At 35.0% G+C, this 23,725-nt stretch overlaps 1 protein-coding gene across 1 annotated transcript in view; it reads right to left on the reverse strand.

Annotated features, from left to right (window-relative positions):
• Positions 1–23,725, reverse strand: part of LOC129280924 (uncharacterized) — a 299,775-nt gene that overhangs the window by 247,028 nt on the left and 29,022 nt on the right. Inside the window, exons 23-35 of the mRNA XM_064112511.1 lie at positions 23,544–23,648; positions 22,870–22,965; positions 17,549–17,671; positions 16,929–17,075; positions 16,169–16,323; positions 15,429–15,555; positions 14,701–14,995; positions 14,028–14,182; positions 13,382–13,563; positions 12,752–12,890; positions 12,016–12,191; positions 10,751–10,994; positions 9,554–9,754 (exon numbers count right to left, since the gene is read on the reverse strand). Of these exons, the coding sequence (XP_063968581.1) occupies positions 9,554–9,754; positions 10,751–10,994; positions 12,016–12,191; positions 12,752–12,890; positions 13,382–13,563; positions 14,028–14,182; positions 14,701–14,995; positions 15,429–15,555; positions 16,169–16,323; positions 16,929–17,075; positions 17,549–17,671; positions 22,870–22,965; positions 23,544–23,648 (2,145 nt within the window). The remainder of the gene's footprint in view (positions 1–9,553; positions 9,755–10,750; positions 10,995–12,015; positions 12,192–12,751; positions 12,891–13,381; positions 13,564–14,027; positions 14,183–14,700; positions 14,996–15,428; positions 15,556–16,168; positions 16,324–16,928; positions 17,076–17,548; positions 17,672–22,869; positions 22,966–23,543; positions 23,649–23,725) is intronic.

A 23,725-nucleotide genomic window follows, 5' to 3' on the forward strand; every position in this document is an offset into this window, starting at 1 on the left:
TTTGATTTTAGTTTATTGCACCTCTTTTTTTAGGCGAGGTCCTGAAATTTCTTTTAATACCCCAAAAAAACTGCAGACAGTAGGTTTTCTTTTTAATGTAAAATTGTGTAATAGGAATCGACATCCCTCTTATTTTTACGTTGATATGAGTCTATCATAATCTTTTGTAAGACAGGGCCCTAAAATTTCTTTTAAAACCAAGAATGCTTTCACATCTACTTAAGACAGTAAAAATATTCAAACTTTATGTGAAACTGATCTCAAATTGTGTAATTAAGATATGACTTGAGACAATCTCAATTTGAGTTGGATTTTATTTATCACAAGTCCGTGTCAGACTGGGCCCTGAAAATTATTCTAGGACCCAAGAATTTTTCCACATCTACTACAGATTTTAATGTAAAAACTTAAAACTGGGATTTGATCTCAAAATAGGTAAATAAGATATAAGAATTCAGATCAATCTCGATTTGGCTTCAAATTTAATCTATCACAAGTTTTTGTCAGACAGGGCCCTAAGATTTCATTTAAGACCAAGAATACTTTCACATCTACTTAAGACAGGAAAAATATTCAAACTTTATCTGTAATTGATCTCAAAATATGTTATGAAGATATAAGAATAAAGATCAATCTCAATTTGGGTTGGGATTTTATTTATCACAAGTCTTTGTCAGACTGGGCCCTGAAAGTTATTCTAAAGACCCAAGAATTTTTTCACATCTACTACAGATTTTAAAGTAAAAACTTAAAACTAGGATTTGATCTCAAAGTAGGTAATTAAGATTAAGATATAAGAATTCAGATCAATCTCGATTTGGCTTTGAATTTAATCTATCACAAGTCTTTGTAAGATAGGGCCCTAAGATCTCATTTAAAACCAAGAATGCTTTCACATCTACATGTACTTAAGACAGTAAAAATATTCAAACTTAATCTGTAATTTATCTCAAAGTAGGCAATTAAGATATAAGAATTAAGATCAATATCAATTTGAGTTGGGATTTTATTCATCACAAGTCCGTGTCAGACTGGGCCCTGAAAGTTATTCTAGGACCCAAGAATTTTTTCACATCTACTGAGCATGATCGGTTAAGGGTTAGCATTGAGGTGAAATTTTTTTTTTTTAATATTTCTATCAAAATTGCTTTTAAGACAATCTTTGATATCTCAGGTTTCAAAGAACTCAGTTTCATGAAGATTGATTAATCCGAAAGTACTGGAATAGTCCATTTTATTTGTGGGGGTGCTATTACCTCTCATCACGGACGGACATTTTTACTCAAATTAATTTCTCTCTAGTTTTATTGTTTTTCAAGTTATTCTAATATGGTTTGGATGTTCTTGCACTCTGAACAGTAATCTATTATCAAACATAAATTAGTAGAAAAAAAATATTGGGAAGTAATTTTTTTTGGTAGGTGTGAACATTTCCATTTTGAAATTTCCGTCCGTGATGAAAAAAAATATAAAAAGTTTTTTTACTTTTTATCAGAATAGAAATAAAAAATAAAAAGGTGTAGAGGTATCTCACTAAACACTGTACATCATTTTATTTGAACATAGCTGAAATCCATACATTTTATTCATATCATAAACTCGATCAAAAATGATCACGGACGGACATTAATTTCATCACGGACAGACAATGAGCAAATACTGAGCAGATTATGAATTTAATTTTAGTTCCAATTTGCAGTGAAAATGGCACTGAGAATTATTCAGAACTCAAATGGATGGAAACCTACAACTCTTCACAATTTTTTTGTGAAATCTTTCTTTGGCTGTTATTGGGGTTTAATTGTTGTCAGGAATTTTTTTTAAAACATAATTGGAATGCAGATAGAGTTGGAAGCTACATGTATGCCAAAAAGCAGGAAATGAAATATAGCAAGAATAAGTCAAAAGCTGTATATTTCATCAATTGAAGCTTGCAGAAAGTGATGGAAAAGAAGAAAGGAGAATGCATATTCTGATAAGCAGAAAAAAAAAATCATTTTTTTCCATGTACAAACCTATGGATTCACAATGCTTCTAACAGAACATGACATCACGTCCTTGAGGCTTGTGAAAAGTACAAGAATTCCTTTTTTTTTAAGTCCATTTTGGAGCTAATTTTGAGCAAATTGCTGATCTAGAAATCTGTGAAAATGCATACAATTCATATAAAGCTTGCACTGCAGTGTTTAGAAGTTTAATTGGTATCTGATTTCAATTTTGGATTCAGTCAGGGCCTAAATACATGAGGGCTGTTGATGTGAAGGGGTGTCTCCACTTTCGCATACATTCGTAATTCCGAAGCTTCGTTATTCCAAAGGTTCAGTTATTCCGAAGGTTCGTTATTCCGAAGGTTCGTAATTCCGAAAGTTCGTTAGTCCGAAAAAGAATTGAAGTACGTAATTCCGAAGGTTCGTTAGTCTGAAAACGAAGTGAGGTTCGTAATTCCGAAGGTTCGTTAATCCGAAAAAGAAATGAGGTTCGTTAGTCCGAAAACTAAATGATTAACTAACCTTATTTCGTTTTCGGACTGACGAACCTTCAGAACAACGAACCTTATTTCGTTTTCGGATTAAGGAACCTTCAGAACATCGAACCTTATTTCGTTTTCGGATTATCGAACCTTCGGAATAACGCCACAAATGTTCGGACTAACGAACCCTTTAACGTTTTCGGATTAACAAACATCGAGGTATAGGCAATTTGCGTGTTTTGTAATTACGAACCTTCGGAATCAAGAACCTTCGGAATTACGAAGTGTAACCCTCCACTTTAATATGGACAAAAGATGAATTTGAAGAGAGCCTAGACAAGTGTCGTGGTCATACTTGATCCACCAAACAAGCATAATGATAAGCAACCTGTGAATCTTTTGGATTTAGTTACTGGACATAAAAAAATCTGTGCTCTTCAAAAATTAATGCCTAAAAATGTATGAACATGTATCATCATGATATATCATGAAAAGTATCAACATGATCATTGATCCACTGGATGCTGATTTGGTACCAACTACAGTATTCTCTAAATTGAAAAGAAGACAATGTGCATTAGGATATTTGATTTTGAAAAGAACTGTGTTTAAAAGCAATCATATGGCTAGATTATTTTGTGTGTCTAGCATAGAAATCATGTTGCTACAACTTAAATCAAGTTGTAGCAACTTGATTGAAGTTGTAGAAACTTGATTGTGCAACTAATATTGTTTAATCATATAAAGAATGTACAAATCATCAATACAATAGCATTTGTTCCCCCAAACAAGTAATAAGAACTTCTTACAAGGTACTTCCAATGTATTTTAATTGTGTCCGTCCGTGATGTCCGTCCGAGATGTCCGTCCGTGATGGAAAATATTTGCAATTCTCTCGGAAGTTTGATATTGGTTAAGAATTCAATATGCTAAACATAGAAGCTAACATACCCGAGTGTAAGTTGCATTAACAATTATTGGTCAAAGTTAAGCTATTTAGATAGAAACAATAAAAATGTTCAAAAATTCTGAAAACCACATTTCTATCATGTCCGTCCGTGATATGGCACATTTAGTGGCTACCTATGTTTGTAGGTAACCATGGCAACAAATTTTTTTCATCATTCAACATACTTTGCCCTACCCTTCACTATAAAACACAAAGGAACCATGTTCATCTTATTCCTAATTTGTTACAAGCCTTCAAAGTTTTCAAAATCTATCAAATGTCCGTCCGTGATGAACCGATCACGCTCTACTACAGATTTTAATGTAAAAACTTAAAACTGGGATTTGATCTCAAAATAGGTAAATAAGATATAAGAATTCAGATCAATCTCGATTTGGCTTCAAATTTAATCTATCACAAGTTTTTGTCAGACAGGGCCCTAAGATTTCATTTAAGACCAAGAATACTCTCACACCTACTATGAGCAATAAAATCAAACTTAATTTCAAATTGATTTCAAATTATGAATCAATTGTAACTCTTTGTTAGTCATGGCTCTCATATTATAAAACCAAGAAAATGTTAACATATACTATGGTCAGTAAAAATGTTGCGCTATTGCACAAAAGATGTGAAAATACGAAACATTTGAAGTTAACAAAGTAACAAAAATTTTACTAAAATGGAAAACATCAGAGTAAAGCACAACACAATTCTTTCACTTAAAAACAAGAACCACGAAAACAAAAAAAACATGCAAATTGTTACAGATGATAAACAACATGTACACTGCACTGTTTTTAGCCAACATGTACAGTACATGTAGCTTGGATTGTAACAGAGAATTTGAGAAAACTACTGCAAAATGATGTCAATGATTTGGAATTCTTAATTTAATGGCTCCTCCTCAGAAATATGTGCATATAATAAATGTACTACACTGTATCTGTCTTAAATCCTCCCTCTGTACTGTACATATGTATTGAGGGGTAAATAATCCAACAAATATGTATGCTTTCCTTTATTCTAGAACTAGAAGCTTATAAAGACTCATGAATCTTCTTTAATGTCTATAATGTAAACATGCTTAATTGTTTCTTTTTTTAAAAAATACAGTATAAAGAAAGTGCCTTACTTTTGAAGTACTGAAGTACACTGTATAATGTAAGATGTGTCAAATGCGCAGAAACGATATTTCAGCAAAATTTTCTTCCATTCCAATCCCCCCCCCCCTAATCAATGTTTTGCACTGCAGTGTAAAAATTGGGGAGAAAGCCCTACCAAAAAACATGCACGAGATGCACATGCACTATGCATAGTTTACTGCTTTAAGGTTTACACTGTACATGTATATGTACATGAGTTGACTGTACATTACATGTACATGTACACTGTAGTTAGCAAAGAAAATGGGAAAATTTTTTTTTAACATTTTCAGCAATTTTTTCAACAAAAATATAATCATCCTCTACTACTAATCAACATATGTAAAAATGGACAGGGTATCGAAATCATGTTTCCCATTTCTTACCATACATGTATGTTAAGAAAATTATATAAATGGGAAATTCTTCACATGTTCTTTATTTACATACATGTACACATTGATTCATTTCACACTTTCATATCACTTATCATACAACAATGTTAAATCTATTTTTTAATAAAAATCATGCATAATCAAAATATTTCAGGCAATCATTTTGATCGCAATGCCCAAAATGGCATATCTACAATTAAGGTTTGAATTTCGCATGCTGAACTTTTTTTTTTTATGTTATAATATTCTGAAACCCATGGTTATTCTTTTTTTCTTTCGGAAACTGCATTCCACAAAAATTAAAATTAATAGCAAACAAAATCAAACTGACAATTGCATAGATATAGTCCTATAGGCTATGATGAACAAATACTGAACATGCATGGCACCAGTAAGGGATCTTCGTCTATGCAATTAACTAGATTAATGAAAAAACATGCAAAAAGAAACTTACAATGGCCTTTTTCTGATGCAAAATAGATAATGAAATTAAAATAAATAAAGCAAAATAAGAATGGTGTTTTCTATTAAGAAAATATAGTTTTAACAAGGCAACAAAAAAAGGCTATGACAGAAATGAGATTGGCATGGTATTAGTGGTAGTGGTAGTGGTAGTGGTTACTATGAAAATGATGACAAGTTGCAGCAAAGGACAAGTTAGATGTAAAAGGTCTTAACTCACCTTCAAGATATTGAAGCAGAAGGTCTTAAGATGACTTAGCAGAAAATGTTTTAGAGCTTATAATATCAACCTTTTTTGTTGTTAAATTGACCATCTTTTTGCATAAAGATATACGTACTGTATGCATTTGTATGTGCAAGTTTTAATCCTTTTTTTTTTCATTAGACAAAACAAAGAATGAACAATACAATTATAACAAGCACATGTACACAAGACAAAACAGCAATACACATGTCTTTTGGATAACATGAATGAGGAATAAATGCACCTGTTATTTAAGAAATGTGTAACATACATGTTACATGTGCATATACAGTATAATATGTACAATACATGTATATAAAAAAATTTGTATGTACAATGTACATGAATAATGTACAGATAATTGGTGTATCAATGATATGCAGCTGTAACAATGATTTTCAAATTTGATATGTACCATATTGCAGAAAATTTAGGACCCCAAGTATACTGAGTTAAGATACATGTACCATATGCATGTACTGTCATCAACCAGGAAAGCATTTCATATAACAAATAGTCAGTGATTTTCACTTACAATCTTTCACTGAGCCAATCAGATGCAAGGATTTCAGTAGCTTATAACAAATAGTAAGTAAAATTCACTGACTAACATGTCTCATGAAATACTCCCTAGGATGTCACTTGTAGCTTGAGGTAGATGTAAAGTATGCATATTGTCTGGATGGAAATGTGCAATATGCACATGTACTGTTTGTAATATACATAATTTTTTTACATAAAAAATCACAATATACTAGTACATGTACATAAATGTAGGAAGTAAATACAGAAAAGCAAGCAATTCATGATGTAGACATGTACATGTGTTATGCATGTACTTGTCCAAATTATTGCTGAATTTCACATACATACACCAATTCTTAACCAGTAATAAATGTATGTTCACAAGGTTCAGAACAGTTTTTTTTTTCTTTTTTTTTTCTTATACATGTGTAAATGTGCTAAATGGTCAGAGCTGATGAAAACACTCTGTGCGTGTCTGAAGATACAATGTAGTGAATAAGATGTTAGAATAAATGGATGATCATCGTTTGAAAACAATTTCATTGAAGTGATGTTAGAATAGGAGATTGGAACTCTGGCCTAAATTCATAAAGGTTGGCTTGAAACCAGGCTTTACATACCTGTAGATTCCAGGGGGACGTTTCATAAAGCTGTTCATAAGTTAAGAGCGACTTTGAGAACGACTGGTGAACCTTTCTTACGCGCTAAATAATCACCAATGAACATTAATGGTGAATATAATTTACCATAAGGATCACCAGTCGTTCTTAAAGTCGCTCTTAACTTACGAACAGCTTTATGAAACACCCACCAGGCATTGGCATCGAATACACTGAATTCAGCACATACATGTACACCGACAATTGGGCTCATTCGCTACTGGATGCCTCTCAATATACATGTACACAATGAATAAAGTACCTGAAATCTGCATAAACCATGGTTCCAAAGCATGGGTTCAAAACCACCTTTGTGAACTTGAGTCTCTCTATATTCATGATTTGAAAGAACACACGAAAGAGAAGATCATTCTAATATCATCTATCTATTCATAATCAAATAACCTATTTTAACCCCAATTCAAGCAAAACTCTTTCTTTAGATTTTTTTTTTTTTGGGGGGGGGGGTATTCTCATGTTAGTGTACATGTATATTCCAGCAAATTTTTATCTTCACAATTTGATTTGTAAGTGACCCGGTGGGTGTTTCATAAAGCTGTTCGTAAGTTAAGAGCTACTTTAAGAATGACTGGTGATCCTTTCTTACGCACTAACTATCGCCAATGAATATACTTTTTACCAAAAGAAAGGATCACCAGTCTTACGAACAGCTTTATGAAACATCCACCTGGTGGGTGTTTCATAAAGCTGTTCGTGAGTTACAAGCGACTTTACGAACGAATGATGATCCTTTCTTGTGGTAAGTGATACACACCAGAATATCATTGGCGTTTATTTAAATCCTAAAGAAAGGGTCACTCAGTGACTGGTGATCCTTTCTTGTGGTTAATGGTATACACCAAATGTTCATTGGTGACAATTAAGCGCATAAGAAAGGATCACCATTCATTCTTGAAGTTGCTCGTGACTTACAAACAACCTCTATGAAACACCCACCTATCATAAAGAGACACATACATAATAGCAGGGCCCGCTGCTGGGAGAACAGTTTTCAGAACTGAAGTGGCTACCCTGGGTAAATATGCCTTTGTTATAATTATTATACATGTACACACTCAATTAGGTGTATCAAAATACTAGAAGCAGATGTTGACAAAGCAGCTTTAAATTTCAAATTACACGTAAGCTTTGGTTAATAATATTTTTTCAAAATATATCTTCCCAATTTCCAGCCATGCATTCTAAACTCGGGTTTCATTTCAACTCCGATCTGATATTTGTAGTTCATCTTTGAGGAGCCAATTGCGACACAAATCTGACGAACGAGACAGGTATAATTTTTCAGCTCAACTGATGCTCAAATCCGTCAGAACTGAATTAGTTAATTCTTCACAATTTTAGCACGAAGAAAGGAGGCAATAGAGATGATAAATAAGCACTGTGATCAAAATTTTGCATTTTTGTCTTTCTTTAATTTTAGCAGTGTTACATGTAGACCATGGCCTACATTCAACTAGCATTTAGAATAAGGGCTATAGAGTTTTATTATTTTTCATGAATACAATTTCAGGTCAAAATCTCTCCGACAATTTTGTAATTAATTTTAATAAGCAGAAATTGATATCAAGTTCATCTTTCTACAATGAGGAATACAAGCTGTTAATTTTTCATGTACCTTCAAGATTTTGATTGATACATGTAAGACCCCAAAATATGGCCCTTTCTACATTAAGGAATACAAGCTGTTAATTTCTCATGTACCTTCAAGATTTTGATCGATATGGCCCCAAAATATGCCCCTTTTCTACACTGAGGAATACAAGCTGTTAATTTCTCATGTACCTTCAAGATTTTGATGGATATGGCCCAAAAATATGCCCCTTTTCTACACTGAGGAATACAAGCTGTTAATTTCTCATGTACCTTCAAGATTTTGATCGATATGGCCCCAAAATATGCCCTTTTCTACAATGAGGAATACAAGCTGTTAATTTATCATGTACTGTACCTTCAAGATTTTGATCGATATGGCCCCAAAATATGCCCTTTTCTACAATGAGGAATACAAGCTGTTAATTTATCATGTACCTTCAAAACTTTGATGGATATGACCCAAAACCCAGTATTAGTTCAATACTGTATGAACAATTTATTATCAATATTTAATAGAGTACTGAAGTGACGACATCACAAAAAACTTTCTTTTTTTTTTGCATTTCAGCATTTTGGATACCATATCCTGGCAGAGCACGATGAAAGACATCCACAAGCCAATGTTTTTTTGGTGGGAATCGGTCCATGGGCGCCCGCAAAAATGGAGTCACAGGAATGCATAATTAGGCCCACTGAAATCCGAGCAAATTGTCCTGGTTTGTACTCAGTTGTGAGCCAGGCCAATTTTACACTGATTTATTGTACACTGGGGCATATTACAAGTAGGTATTTATCAAGTCATACCATGTGCCATCATGAACCAATTCATATCAAATTTGGTGTGTGGAAGTATTTCCCCATACTACACCGAAATATTGTACCAAAATACTGAAATGCAAATAAAAAAAGATGTAATATATTTCCTGTAGAGCTTGGAATCAATTTGAACTTGAATTCAAAATTTGATGACATCACACTTCAGTACTCTATTTGTCTTTATGAAGCTTTTCATGAGGCTATGCAATGGGTATGATGCAAGAGAATGAGATGAAAGTAAAACAGACTGACTTGAAAGACAATTTCTACTCACATTTTCCTTCTTGCCGACGGCACTGATGTTGTCCACCCTTTCCACCACCGTAGCAACCAAAGACCTGTACCGCGTGTTGAGGGCGTCTAGCTCTTCCCGAGCTACGTCCGCACCCCGTTGCATTCTGGGATGCTTGGCAGGGGCGGGGCCATGGAAGTTCTCCATGGTGGCCTTGAATTTTTCAAGTACAGCATCATAGGACTGTTCAATAGAAACCAAAGATATTGGACGTAAAGAGATCCATTCTAAGCAACTTGAATATTTACTTTTATGAAAATGGGTTTAAAAAATGGGTACATGTGCATGTGGGCAATTCCATAAAATAATCAAGCTTTTTGTACGTCCGACCTCCATTTTTCTCAAGTCTTACTTCACTTCATAAACTGACCAAGTCATGGTCATTTGAGAACATTACAGACTTTCAAAACTACAAGAAATCAGAGACAGAAAATTTCATGAAGGTCCAACATACATGTATAGGGGGTTGGACAAACATATTTTATGGAATTGCCCATGTCACAAATTCATGCTTTAATTCTTACTACATGTACCCTTTTCTTTTTTTTGGCATCACCTTTGACCTAGCATAAAAAGACTGAGATGCCATAGAATGCATGTAGATGTACATTTTCTTTCACAGAGAGGCTATGACAAGTATTTTTGAAGTGCTTACTCAGGCGTGCACATTGGATACGCCTGTGATGTCATAATGGAAAGCAAATGTTGCCTACCCACCTGTAACTTACAAATATCTAGGGATTTTGGTGCAGTGACAACAGACTTTCAATTCTCACTGCCGACCAGTTTTATACAACAAATAATGCACAATTTAATTTTGATTGGTTCCTTGATTTATATATTCATTTGATTGTCAAATTTTTTATTTTTCATTCATTTACTGACTGTAAATTCACTTGATAACTTTATTGTTGAATGTTCGATTGCATCATTCATAAAATAAGTCTACCTGGCCTAATTCACACCAAGAATAATTATTAAAGAAGCCTTTGTGTGAAGTAATTCTCCCTGTCCTAATTCACACATAGAGAATATGTGATAAACTAACCTCTACCTGTACTAAATAAGTCTACCTGGGCTCATTCACACCATGAATGATTTTTAAACTAATCTAAGACTGTTTAATTATTCATCAGGATACCTGGCCTCATTCACATTGAGAAAAATTGTCAAACTTACCTCTGCCTGTGTAATGAATGTCTCGCCGGCTTCATTCACACTGAGTATCCTTTGTTCGTGCATGGCGACCTCTTGGTTGAACTCCCGGGCCGCAACGAACTGCTGCTGTAAGGTCAGCTGGTCCCGGGCAACGTGGGCAAACTCCATGAGAGTGACCTCGGCCGCTGTGATCCAGTTGCTTTCACTGGTCATCTGGTCAGTGAACTGGTGGAGGGTGTCGCCGGATTGGTCAAGCTTTTCTAATCTGTTAAGTTTGGGAAAAATAAATAAAATGTTTGTTGAAAAACATTGCTTTCTTATGTACAGTATTATTCATAATACATTGTTCACATGTTCAAGTTTCTTGGTGCATTTATTTTTCATTCACAGTAGTTTTCAATAACTTACTTCAACTTTCATTGACCTGCCACTCTGTTTCTTGAATGAATCTTTCTATCCATCCATTAATCCAACTATCTGTACATGTACATGTACTTCTATCAAACAAATGATAAATCCATCTATCCACCTATCCATGTTTCAATCATTCCATATGTCCATCTATATCCATCAAGATTTCCACCAATCCATCCAGCCTTCACTCATCCATCCATCAATTATGTCAATCCATTCATCCATCCACCTATCATCACTCTATTCATAAATACTTTCATCCATTTATACATGTATATACATGTACATGTACATGTAGTACCTATCATTCATTCAATCTATTCATCCATAATCGATCCATCCATCCATCACTCTATTTGTTCATCCTTCCATCAATCCCTCCATCCATCTTTATATCAATCATTTATTCAATCCATCCATCAATCCATCTTTCTATCCATTTATCTCCCTATCTATCCATCAACCAATCAATCAATCCATCTCAAATTCTATCAATCCATCCATCAAACTATCTATGAACCAATCATTCTATCCATTCATCCATCCACCCATCAACCAATCAATCCATCTCGTTTACTATCTTTCCATCAATCAACCTATCCATTAATCTATCATTCCATCCATCCATTCATCCATCTATCTATCTCTCTATCCATCCATCAACCAATCCTACAATCTCACTTTCTATCTATCCATCCATCAACATATCCATAAATCAGTCATTCAATTCAATCATCCATCTCTTTATTCAACCATCAACCAATCAATCCATATACTGTAGCTTTCTATCTATCTATCCATCCATCAACCTATCCGCCAATCAATCCTTCTGTCAATCTACCCATCCATCATCATTCCATCCTCCATCTTACCTTTGGTGTGACTGGGAGCAGACCTCTCCCCATCTCTCATTCACTGATCTCACTTCCTTCTGGAGTTGATCTGCATCCATCCGAACAGCGCCCTCCATGGTCTCTCGGATGTGCTTCAGGTCAGAGTTCAACTGGTCGACGACAGGTTGGAATGGTGGCAGTGTTCGTTGTATTTCCTAATTGGGGGGAACCATGAACGTTTTACAACGGTATCTCTCTGGCGCTACATTTCTTTTTTTTTAAGATTCTGTCTGAATTTACACCACCAATGCCATGTCACAGAACAGACGTCTTGTCTTGATGATTTGCGAGATCAAAAGATAGAGTCTGGCATATTTGAATTGATCGCATGGATGGTAAAGTGACATGATGCTGCTACACACAAATCTGTACTTAATCCAGGCAGCAAGTTCATCAATGAGCTTCCATAACAAGTAGATACATCTAATTTATGGACATCATAACACTGTACAAAAAATTTAATATATCCATACATGTACATGTATGTTACACCCACTCACAAAGCTATTAAAAGCTTACTATAAGAGAAAACGCAAAATTTCTTTGACATGTTAACCATCAACCAACCAGATTGAAGTATTTCAGTAGCTTGCAACTGTAATTGCAAATTCGTTATTACAACAAGTTCTTTGAAAGCCGTCCTTAATAGCCAGTGTGTCTTCCTCATCTTCCTTTTCACAACATTACAAATCAATGACAAAGAAGACAAACCTACCTGTAATTGATCGGAAATGGCTTGATGTCGGTCAAGGTCACATGACATGGGGTCATGACCCCTGAGGATGTTCTCGCAGCTCGTGAGGAATTCATCGACCCGGGTCAAGTTGGGTAGGAGGTCAGCCATGAGAGACATTCTAAATAAGTAGCAGAGAAAAAATATATAATTTTGCAGGTTATCTTAGTGAAGTTTAAAGCTAAACTGGATAAGTGGCAGTGAGAACTTACGTGTATGTTCACAAAGTTTCTTCAAAGTCAAGGTTTACTGTGAAAATGTCACCATAGATGTAGATCTAATTCTGACAGAAACTTTGAAGACAGAATGCAAAATGATGAAATATATACCTGAAAACTAATAAAGCTAAAGATTATTAAGACAAACGAATAAGAATTGCCTTGAACAAAGAGCTGCAGAATGTCATCCATATAGTTTGATGTTTAATTATACTGTAGAACAATGAAAAGAAACCTTGCAAGGCAATTTTAGTCACTCCTTCTTTTCAACTTCACACCCACATATAAATAATTTCTATAAGGAATACCATGGTTATTCAGAGAAATTCATATTCATCATAATCATTTTGTTTTTTCATTTTCATCTTGGTTGTAATTGGGACATTTTCCTTACCTTTGTGTAGATGTGTATGAATGTGAGATGGTTTTATCCCAAGCCTCTTCCAGTTTCTCCTTCTTCTTCTTGACCTCCTTGAGTTCTTTCTTCTTCTTCTTCTTACTAGCCAGGAGCTGATCGCAGGCTAGGATCAGGGTGTCGTACTTTGGTTGGTCACTGGTCAGTACCGCATGGTATTTCTATGGAGGGGAAACAAAGTATTAATGATGACCATGATAATGATGGTCGATGGTGGTGGTGGTGGTGGTGGTGGTGGTGATGATGATGATGATGAAGATGATGATGATGATGAATATAATGATGACAATAAAGATGATGAAGGTAGTGGTTGAGATGATGTTCGGAGCAGTCTCAAGAAACATCATGAAGACACATTACATTTCTTATCTGTAAAAGTAAACAAATTCATTAAGTTCAGAGTGAAACTTTTCTTTCTTTATAAAGCTGGGTATTCATTAGCAGAAAAAGAGATTAACATCCTGCATTATACATTGATTTTCCCAGACAAATCTCTGATGACAATTATCAACCTTCATTCATTCTGCAATGTCATAAATACGTCAGATGGGTTTTCACAATACAAATCTCTGATGATAATTCTACGGCTTCGTTTCATTTTCTTTTGGCAAGGGCATACACGTACCTTGTGTTCTTGGAATGTATCGTCTGCTTGGGAAGCAGTTCTTGGAAGTGGGTCCTTGTCTCTGGAACTCAAGGTGGAATCTTCCCTCTCTAGTTTATCGATCATGGCATCGATGTCACCCAGGAGTCTCCCAGATTCCACATCAGGAGAAGAACCTGAAAATTGATTATCGATAAATGAAATAAGTTGCAGATCACAGAATTTTACAACAATGAGGGAAAAACGGAGATGTGCATATCACTAGCAGTATACTTAAAACACTCGGTATCTTTAGCATTATTTCTTTATTATATATTAAATATATATTTAATTTTTTCCTCCAACTATAAAGTAAAAACTTGGATTGATTCCCAATGACACGCATTGAATCATCATTGACAAGTGACAGGCATGATTATCACCAGAGGTATCAAATTTCACATTTTTTGTTATTACTTGGGACAGAATGAAAATTTGGAACCTTCAGTCGCACAAAAGCAAGCACCTGCATATACATGTACATGTACACATACATGTACCGTATACTTGTAACTATTTGAGGGAAATAAGTGAGACACAGAAATGTCGTAGCTTTCTACTTCTACATCTGCTTTTAATGAAATTGTCTTATGCTTGTTTGATATTTCACCACTTATTCAAATCAACTCGTTGTTGGAATGGATGTCAACATTACCATTCTGGGACCTTGCCGACATCTCGTCGATCAGCTGGTTGCAACTGTCCACCTCCCTGATGAGGTCCTCATTCAAGAAATCCTCCTTGACCTCCTGTCGACCTACGACCTCGGGGTCATGACCCCTGACCTCTGCCTGCACTTCCACCTGGGGCCGTTGCCTCAGGACCTCTGGCTGAAGTGGCACGGGTTCTTTCGGTGTGGCGGTTGCTGCAGCGACCTCTTCAAGCTGCTGTTTGCTTTGGTTGAGCTTGGCAATGGTCGCTTGACGCTGCGCAGGCTCCATACCTTTAAACTGGACAAACAGGATAGCATGGACTGGATTAAATTATTTTGCTGATTATTTATGTTAACTTTAAGCCAGTCCAGTTTCATCTAAAACCCTGATCATTTACAATAGTATCTACATCCACTGACGGCTAATTATTTACCTTGGTCATTAAATGTAATCAGTCCTGCCAGCATACAATATACTCACATTCTCCTCTCCATGTGGAGTATGCAAATCACTGAATCTGTCTCAGTAACCTACTGTACCCGTTCCAATAGTCACCAATGCACATCCTCCACTCCATGTGGAGGATTACATAATAAATGATGAAAATCACTGAATCTGTCTCAGTAACCTACATGTACCTGATCCAATATTCATTGATGCACATCCTCCACTCCATGTGGAGGATTACATAATAAACGATGAAAATCACTGAGTGCGTTCTGTAACCCACCTGTTCTAAGGTCCATTGCCTGACTGTCTCCACGCCCTGTGATATCTGCTGTTGGCTCATCCAGGTCCTCAACTTTGTTTGCTTGGAACGACACAACGCCAGTAACCTGTTCAGCTGATCCTCAAGTCTGAAATACAACAAGGAAATCACAAATGAAATTTCATAACTTTACATACATGTAAATCTCTAAAGTGCAAGGAGACAAATGGGGTGGTCATTTTATTGGATCCGTACAAACTCATTTTGAAATTGATACAACTGGCATTGATGGTATCTTTGATGCAAAATGAAAAGGCACACAAAATGGTATTTTGCTTTCGGCATCTTGTCCAATTATGTACTATTAAAGCAACCTTCGAGATATCACTTTTAAATTAACATATTTTGTAAATCATTCCAATGCTGTTGAATAATAATAATTTCAACTGACATCTGCATTAATAGTGTAATAACAAGTGCAATAAAAGTCACTCACACACTCCCACCTGGCTTCAAGATCAATGACAGTATCATTTACTACTGTAAGAAACAGCACTGGGCCAAACATTGTGCCCTGGGAAACACCTCAAGTAAGCTCATGGCCACAAATATCTGTAATACTTGAAACATTGTTATAAAAATAGATGGCTCTTTCTCTACACAGTTCTAACAGTGAGGTAATATTAGAGATAATATTGGATGAAGTGAACTCGTTTGGTCTATTTAATCCTTAGGATTTTCTGATGAAAGGAGAGACTCACTTATTTGCTACATCTACTGCTTCGTTGTTCGGTGGGGGAATGAGGAAGCAGATTCCAGGAGCGAACCCTTCTAATCCAAGACTGTTTATGACTCTCCATTTCATTCGGTGGGAATTATCAGTTAGGGTGCACCTCTCCCCTTTCTGAATGTGAATCTAAATAGAAGAAAAAAGAAGTTTGGTACCACAAATATTGAAATGATAGGTATGTGTATCAGGGCTTCTTTAAATTCTTGCATTCCACCCTGATCTATTGCCATTTCAAATATAAAAAGTTTTTGTGATAAAGACAGCTCAATAATTTCAGCATACATTTTAATTGGGTAATAAACAAACTTCTATATTCAAGGCTAAGATCATTCTTGGTTTATATATTGTCTTTTTTATAACAGCACATGTAACAACATCATAAACAAATAATATTAACCCAAAAAAACGAGATACACTTGTAAAACTATCAAAATATTAATTTATGATATAAAATCCAATCTCTCAAATCTATACATGTGTATTTCTACAAATCACATCCCTTATACATGTACTGTACATCTAAGTGTTCATATTACAAAATAGTTGAAAATAATGGATTTACATGAAAGAAATGTTATGGGCCTCAAAGGAAAGGATACAAACATCCATCAACTGAAATTAAAATCTGCATTTACACATTTAATATTTACCCCACTATCAGGAAATTTCAATGATCGCAATTTAAAACATTAAATGGTTGATACTCAAATGTATTTATTTATGGTACTCACGTCAATGCCAGCGTAATCACACACTGCTGTAACCGGTATACTGGAATGTATCTTTTGCCTCCTCTTCTTGAGAGGGACTATTCTCCCGCTCCTCGTCGTCAGGTCCTTCACGATCACCCGGTACTCTGACAGGCGAGTCTCAAGCTCCTATGGTCAAAAGATCCAAATGAGTACAATGTAAAGTGAGGTATCTGGCAACATACAGATTCCCGTTTCATAACAATCAGATAGAATGTCAGTACCTTCAAAATGTTATTGAAAATTTGTTAGTTTAACAAGTGAAATGGTCCCAGTTCTTTGTGAGAACTTGAAGAATTTATGGTATCGACATTCTGCTCGAGAGGGTCCTGCTGATGATGCGACCCAAGGCAAGCTTTCCACAACTCGTTCTGTCAGTGATTTCCAACTGTTAAAAGCTACTGAAATCCTTGTCTCAGTAACGTTCACTTTTTCCAATGTAAGCATGTTTCACAGAATCTGAATGACGAGAAAGTTATTCCATATGCGGGTAGGCTGGAAATCGTGAACAGAAAGGGACAAGAAGACTGTATTGAACTTCTATTATTGAAGAAAAAAATAGGAAATCTGCCTAAATTTCAGGATTCAAATGTTTTCCTTACCTTCAACTCCTGGAGCAGCTTTTCAGCCTCGCCCAGCTTGAGATCGGGTCGATCGTACCTGACATTGAGGAGTTCGGCCTGTCGACCCATCCAGTGATCGCACTCTCGAGTGTCGTGGAAGAACTAGGGTGGAAGCATTAAAACGTCAATCTAAAACCACAACTACAGTAGGAGTAACCAATATTCTTTAAAAAAAAAATATATATATATAGTAAAAACCTGCAGTATATTGCCAGAATTCAATAGCCCCAATTAAATAATAGAACTGCAAAAACTTTCATGGACTTTTTGTCAAACTCATATTTGTCTAGCAGAAAACGATTTTATAAGTTTGCTGTGCTTTACATGTAATTCAAAATTAATAATTGAACAAATAGTACATGACATATTTGTAGCATAACAACTAACACCGCTACGTCAAAGCACCAAAAAGCATTACATGCCGACAACACAAACCCAAATTATGGGTACATGCCTTTTAGAATGTTAAACTAAACTTTTCAAATTTTCATATTAATTCAAATTAACGTAATATTTGTACATGTATGAATGTTCCTAAAAAACTTTCATTTAGTTCTACATGTATAACCATTTATCTAATCTATATCAACTTGAACTGTAAAAATTTTGAAAGTCTTCACCAGCACTTATGTTATTTTTTAATGTAACTAATTGAAAGCAAAAACATACTGTGCAAGTATCTTCTTTTTTTTTTACAACATTGTTCTACAGTACTTCTTTAACGAATCAATCTTCCAATATCTTTACTACATTCAAGCCAGTAAGTGACTTTGAAGCAATATGTTATAAATAAATCTTTCCTTTAAAGGTCATTTCAAATAAATATCTAATTTCATAGACCTGAAATAATAAATGAAATGTTAGATTTAACAATAATATTACAGTTATACATATTACATGTAAACAGGGTATGTGTTTTGAAGAAATGATTGATAGAAATGTTGACTGCTGATAATCATCATAAATAAATGTACTACTTTGTCAATTTAAAGTGATATTCATAGAATTAGTGAAGAATCGAAGTGTTAAAAAAAATATATATCTATAAGTTAGCTCCAAATGGAATTTTTTTTTTTTTCAATTCAGCCAATTTTGTAACTTGGATTCATTCTCCGATAGAACCCAATTACAATCAAAACTTTTACTTATACTTTTATTCCTATCTGAATATGTTATTAATAAATGGTTTATTACTTCATCTGTATATTACATGCATTTATAAAAACACACATATATGTGCATGCATACATGCTTCTATAGGTCTATTAATGTTTAAACACTAAAGCAATCATTTCATAATTAGTTAGTGGACTCGGACTAAACCAGTGCAAAATATCAAACAATCCCACTTAACTACTTGTTCACAATCCCGCATTTCATATAAACTCATCATTTCTTTCAACTTTAAAGTGAAGTACAGACTGAGAAACAATTTCAACATAAATTATCATTCAAATACTTTTTCTTGAAGACTGAAAATGTTGCAAATGGCAACAGTGGAATGGCCATGGAAATGATACTAAATGTATATGTACATTCATGCTTCTAGCTTGAGTAAGGTACATTTACATGTACATGTACATGTACATGTATATTGTCTTTTTGCTGTTTAAACCTCTTATCTCAAAATCTTAACTCAATAAAGGACAGCAAAAATAAATCTGTATTTTAGAATAATGACAATGGTGGCGACTTTATATTATTCTTGGAATATCTCATAATTAATAGGAAAAGGATAGTTGCTACTCATGTCATAACTTTAAAATACAAGTACATATCTTTTTTTTGGGGGGGAGGGTGAGATACCAAATTTAAACAGCCTACTAACAATATACATGTATAGTACATGAATGTGTATGAGCACATTGAAAATGCAGCTTTATATAGATACATGTACGATACTTTCTCTCAACAGCTGAAACTTTGTTACTTTAAACATTGATATAAATGTCAAAGAAATTAATGATCCAAATGACCAATAGGGATGAACAGTATTCTTCAAATTGTTATGAAAGAATGATGATTATACATAAATGACAGGATTGTATGAGAAAACTAAAATGCAATACATTTAGAAAAATGTTAAAAGAGTAAATAGGTGAATTTAAATACAAATGTTATAGCTGTTAAAATTCAGCTCCAACAGTGTTGGGTTTTTTGGAAGGGTCAAATGAAGGCAAAATAAAGACAGCCTTTAAAAGTAAAGATTGTTCAGATTTTGATAAATTATCTCTGTCAAGAAATCAATCCTTTTAAATTCTTTAAATTTATTAGACACTGTTAGAGCTGAATTTTGAGCCATATGGTTATATAACATTTAAGCCCTGGTCAGACCTCACCAGTTCCAGTATCAATAAGACCGTGTCCATTTTTTATACAAAATTTCTTTGATCATGCACATTGTACAATGTACATGTATGTGTAGAAAATTAATGAATACTTAATATCAGGTCAGACCACAACCAACAAACAACCATTAAGAAAAGTCCACAGAGCTTTTTAAGAAAGATCTGTTCAGCTAGCAGAACCAACGATTATTTGAGTCTTACCAAAATTGCAGAGGTCTCACCACGGTTATTGTTGTTATTGCCATTAAATGCATGCACACATAGTTTTATTGAGGCCATTACCAGTAAGGTCTGAAAAGGCTATGAGTGGAGACTAAGACTCTAACTTACCAATCAAAATAAACAACTACAACCATGCAGGGATGAGGATCACCGAAGTAACTAACACATGCAGACGTGTGAAATGGGATGTTGCAAGATGGAGGATGGCCGGGATACACCAGTCTCGGAGGTATAGGGGGACAAGGAGAGACGCCCTTTGGGGGACACCTACATGTATGTGATCACTGTCCCTCCCATCCATGTACCATTTCTTCTCATTCTTGCTCGAAATTGTAATGTATGTGTAAAATGACATTCACATTCATTTGTTTATATTAACAAGCTGTAATTCCCCAAGGCATCTTTTTGTCCCCACAGTTGTTTGGGGGGCCTTCTTTTCATATATTCTGTATTTCCCCAAGGTATCTTTTTGTCCCCACAGTTGTTTAGGGGCTTCTTTTTATACATTCTGTATTTCCCCAAGGTATCTTTTTGTCCCCACAGTTGTTTAGGGGCTTCTTTTCATACATTCTGTATTTCCCCAAGGTATCTTTTTGTCCCCACAGTTGTTTAGGGGCTTCTTTTTATACATTCTGTATTTCCCCAAGGTATCTTTTTGTCCCCACAGTTGTTTAGGGGCTTCTTTTCATACATTCTGTATTTCCCCAAGGTATCTTTTTGTCCCCACAGTTGTTTAGGGGCTTCTTTTCATACATTCTGTATTTCCCCAAGGCAGAGTATCACCCCCTTTTTTATGTAATTGAAATGAAAAACATTTAAATATTATACATACATGTATATATACACACAGAAGTATGTATGTTTGAATATGAAGTCTTATTTTCAAATGCCCTGTTGTTTTATAGGGAGTTCCACTCAATCATCCACCACAGAGTCGAACATTATGCATTAACAAAGTATTTCACATCTAATCAAACAAAACCAACCATACAATGTAGCATGCAACACAATTCACAACACAGCTTCAACATGCAACATGCAAAATACATAAAGCAACACACATGCTGCACACTGATCTGTGAAATAATTGTCATTTGTATTACATACATGTACAGTATATGAGAGTGATTGCATCTTGAAGGTTCAGCAACATAGTTTGTTGCTTGCAGATTGTGTATGAGAGAAAGAATTACTGAGATCTATTCAATATACATGAATTGTTGTGTAGTACATGTAAGTAACATTGTCTTTCTTTATTATTGGTGTTGTTCGACGATGTGCGCTTGGTTGAATTTGTTTCTTTCTTCAAATCAGAGTGTTTTTGTTGTTCACACTTCACAGTGATCAAGATGTCACTGTTGTTGTTGTTGATGGAAATGTTGCTGCTGCTGTTAAAATTGCCACTGTTGATGTTAAAGTTACCAACGTTGTTGTTAATGTTTCTGATCATGATTGTAATGTTGCTGCTGATGTTGTTTATGTTGTCACAGCTAATGACAATGTTGCTGCTGTTGATACCAATGTTGCGGCTGCCAATCTCAATAATGTTGCACGTGATGTTGATTACACTATTCTCGCTCTCGAATTACCACTATTGTATTTACCGTATATACACATGGTTATCAAGCATGATCATGAAACAAAACATGAAAATAACCTCCATGTTTGCACTCTCTACGGAGGTGGGAAAAGGGAAACTGGTTCCACCAAAAATTAAAGATGTAATGCTTGTTTGAAACTGAAAAAAACGTGTACAAGAATGTGTGCTTGTATCATGACTTTGTTGAATGATGACTGTGACAATGTCGTGAACATGTGATATAACTAGCTGAATGTTACTTAGACGCACATAAAAGCATGGAACTGAGTGTGTATGAGTGTTCAGACATTGAAAATTGTACTTCTAGTTGCACATGATCATGCATGCACAGAAAAGAACATGCATTAGAAAAATATGAAAATAAACAATAAATCAATGCAAAATTAAAACAAGTAACATCAAATCAATCAATCTGATTATCATAAAATTATGACTGATCAAATAAAACTCAATAAACATGAGGCAAGAATCACTTCAATTATTAGAAGAAATCAAAATCTTTCACATCAAACAGTTGGAAGTACATACTTAAAAACATGGAAATATCACAGATTCAAATGAATGAAGGGTTGTTTTTTTTTGCTGTGCATGAATTGGGCGGGGAAGACATGTAGAGAACACATAGTGAGCGGCAGCTACATGACGACGGTGGTATGTACATGTAGTGCTAATAGAAGAATGTGTATAACATGATGAGAGATGAAAAGGGGTAAGAGAAATAATTGAACAATTGAGGGAACAACGCACAGAGGAAGAGGGGTGTTTTGGGGGAGTAGAGGGAACATTTTACAGAACAATGCACAAACATTAATACACCATAAAGAGATTTTACAAAGAGATGGGATATAAAATGGGAATATACATCTTGTGAAAATACATTTTTAAACAAGTAACCATAGCAACAAGAGAAAAAGAAATACAGAGTTACAATCACAGGGGTAAGAATGTGTCACAGGGTCAGATGGTAAGTACAAGGGTGCACACGGAAATATACATTAAACAAGACATAACTCGCACCACAGGAATGTTTGTACAGAAGCTAGGAGCCAAGGGCACAGGAGAGGGGTAATACAGGAGGGCTGGTGTGGTACATGTAGGAGGGGGGTAAAGCAGGGTAGGGCGGGGCTCACCTGGTGGTACTCCGCGGCGTATTTCAGATGGGTTTCCAAAGAGACAAGGAGCTGCTGCAGCCAGTTCCATTGGCTATGCATGGTAGACAGGTAAGCCTATAAACAAGAAGGACATAAACTTTAACCCTTCGATGACTGAAGTTTGTACATGTAATTCCTACAGGCTTTGTACAGGGACCACCTGGGGCATTTTGCAAAAATCTTTTGCCATAAAAAAATTCTGGCAAATTTTTGCCAGAGTTTTCTTATGTGAATTGAATTTTGAATTGAATTGAAATGTGTAATTTTCAATGGCATAGTTTTCATTGCCAGAGTTTTTGTTTATTTGCCAGTTTTTTTATGGCAAAAATTTTATACAACGGATCCCTGCTGGTGTGGGTAGACAAAATATTACAAATGACTGACCCCTTGTTTGATATTTTCCAACAACAAAAAAATTGCATTCTTTGTTAACTTGGAAAAGAAAAGAAAACTCAATTGGAAAATGGTAAAAAAAAAATCTGAAATGCATCCAATGATTTAGATTTAGAGTTGGTAACCCACTAACTTTCAACTTTCAATTCTGAAACCACATCAATTGATTTCCAATTTCTATACGTGCACTCTTTTGTGGTGTTTGTGTTGTGCTTTTAGAAACTGTCAAATGAATTAAAAACTGACTGATTTGAACTTACACTGATAGTCTCGGTAGCAGGGTGCCTATCCAAGACCATCTTCTCGCCTCGCTGTTGGACGCTGGTAAACTGTCGCTTACGCATCTCGACTTCTTTGACCAAGTTCTGAACATCGATACAAAGCAGAGAATGAAACAATTTTAGAAAAGCAAAGAATGAAACGATTCAGATAGTCAGGCAAG

The sequence above is a fragment of the Lytechinus pictus genome, chromosome 17 (genome assembly GCF_037042905.1).
Source record: "Lytechinus pictus isolate F3 Inbred chromosome 17, Lp3.0, whole genome shotgun sequence".
NCBI classification, from domain to species: Eukaryota; Metazoa; Echinodermata; class Echinoidea; order Temnopleuroida; family Toxopneustidae; genus Lytechinus; species Lytechinus pictus.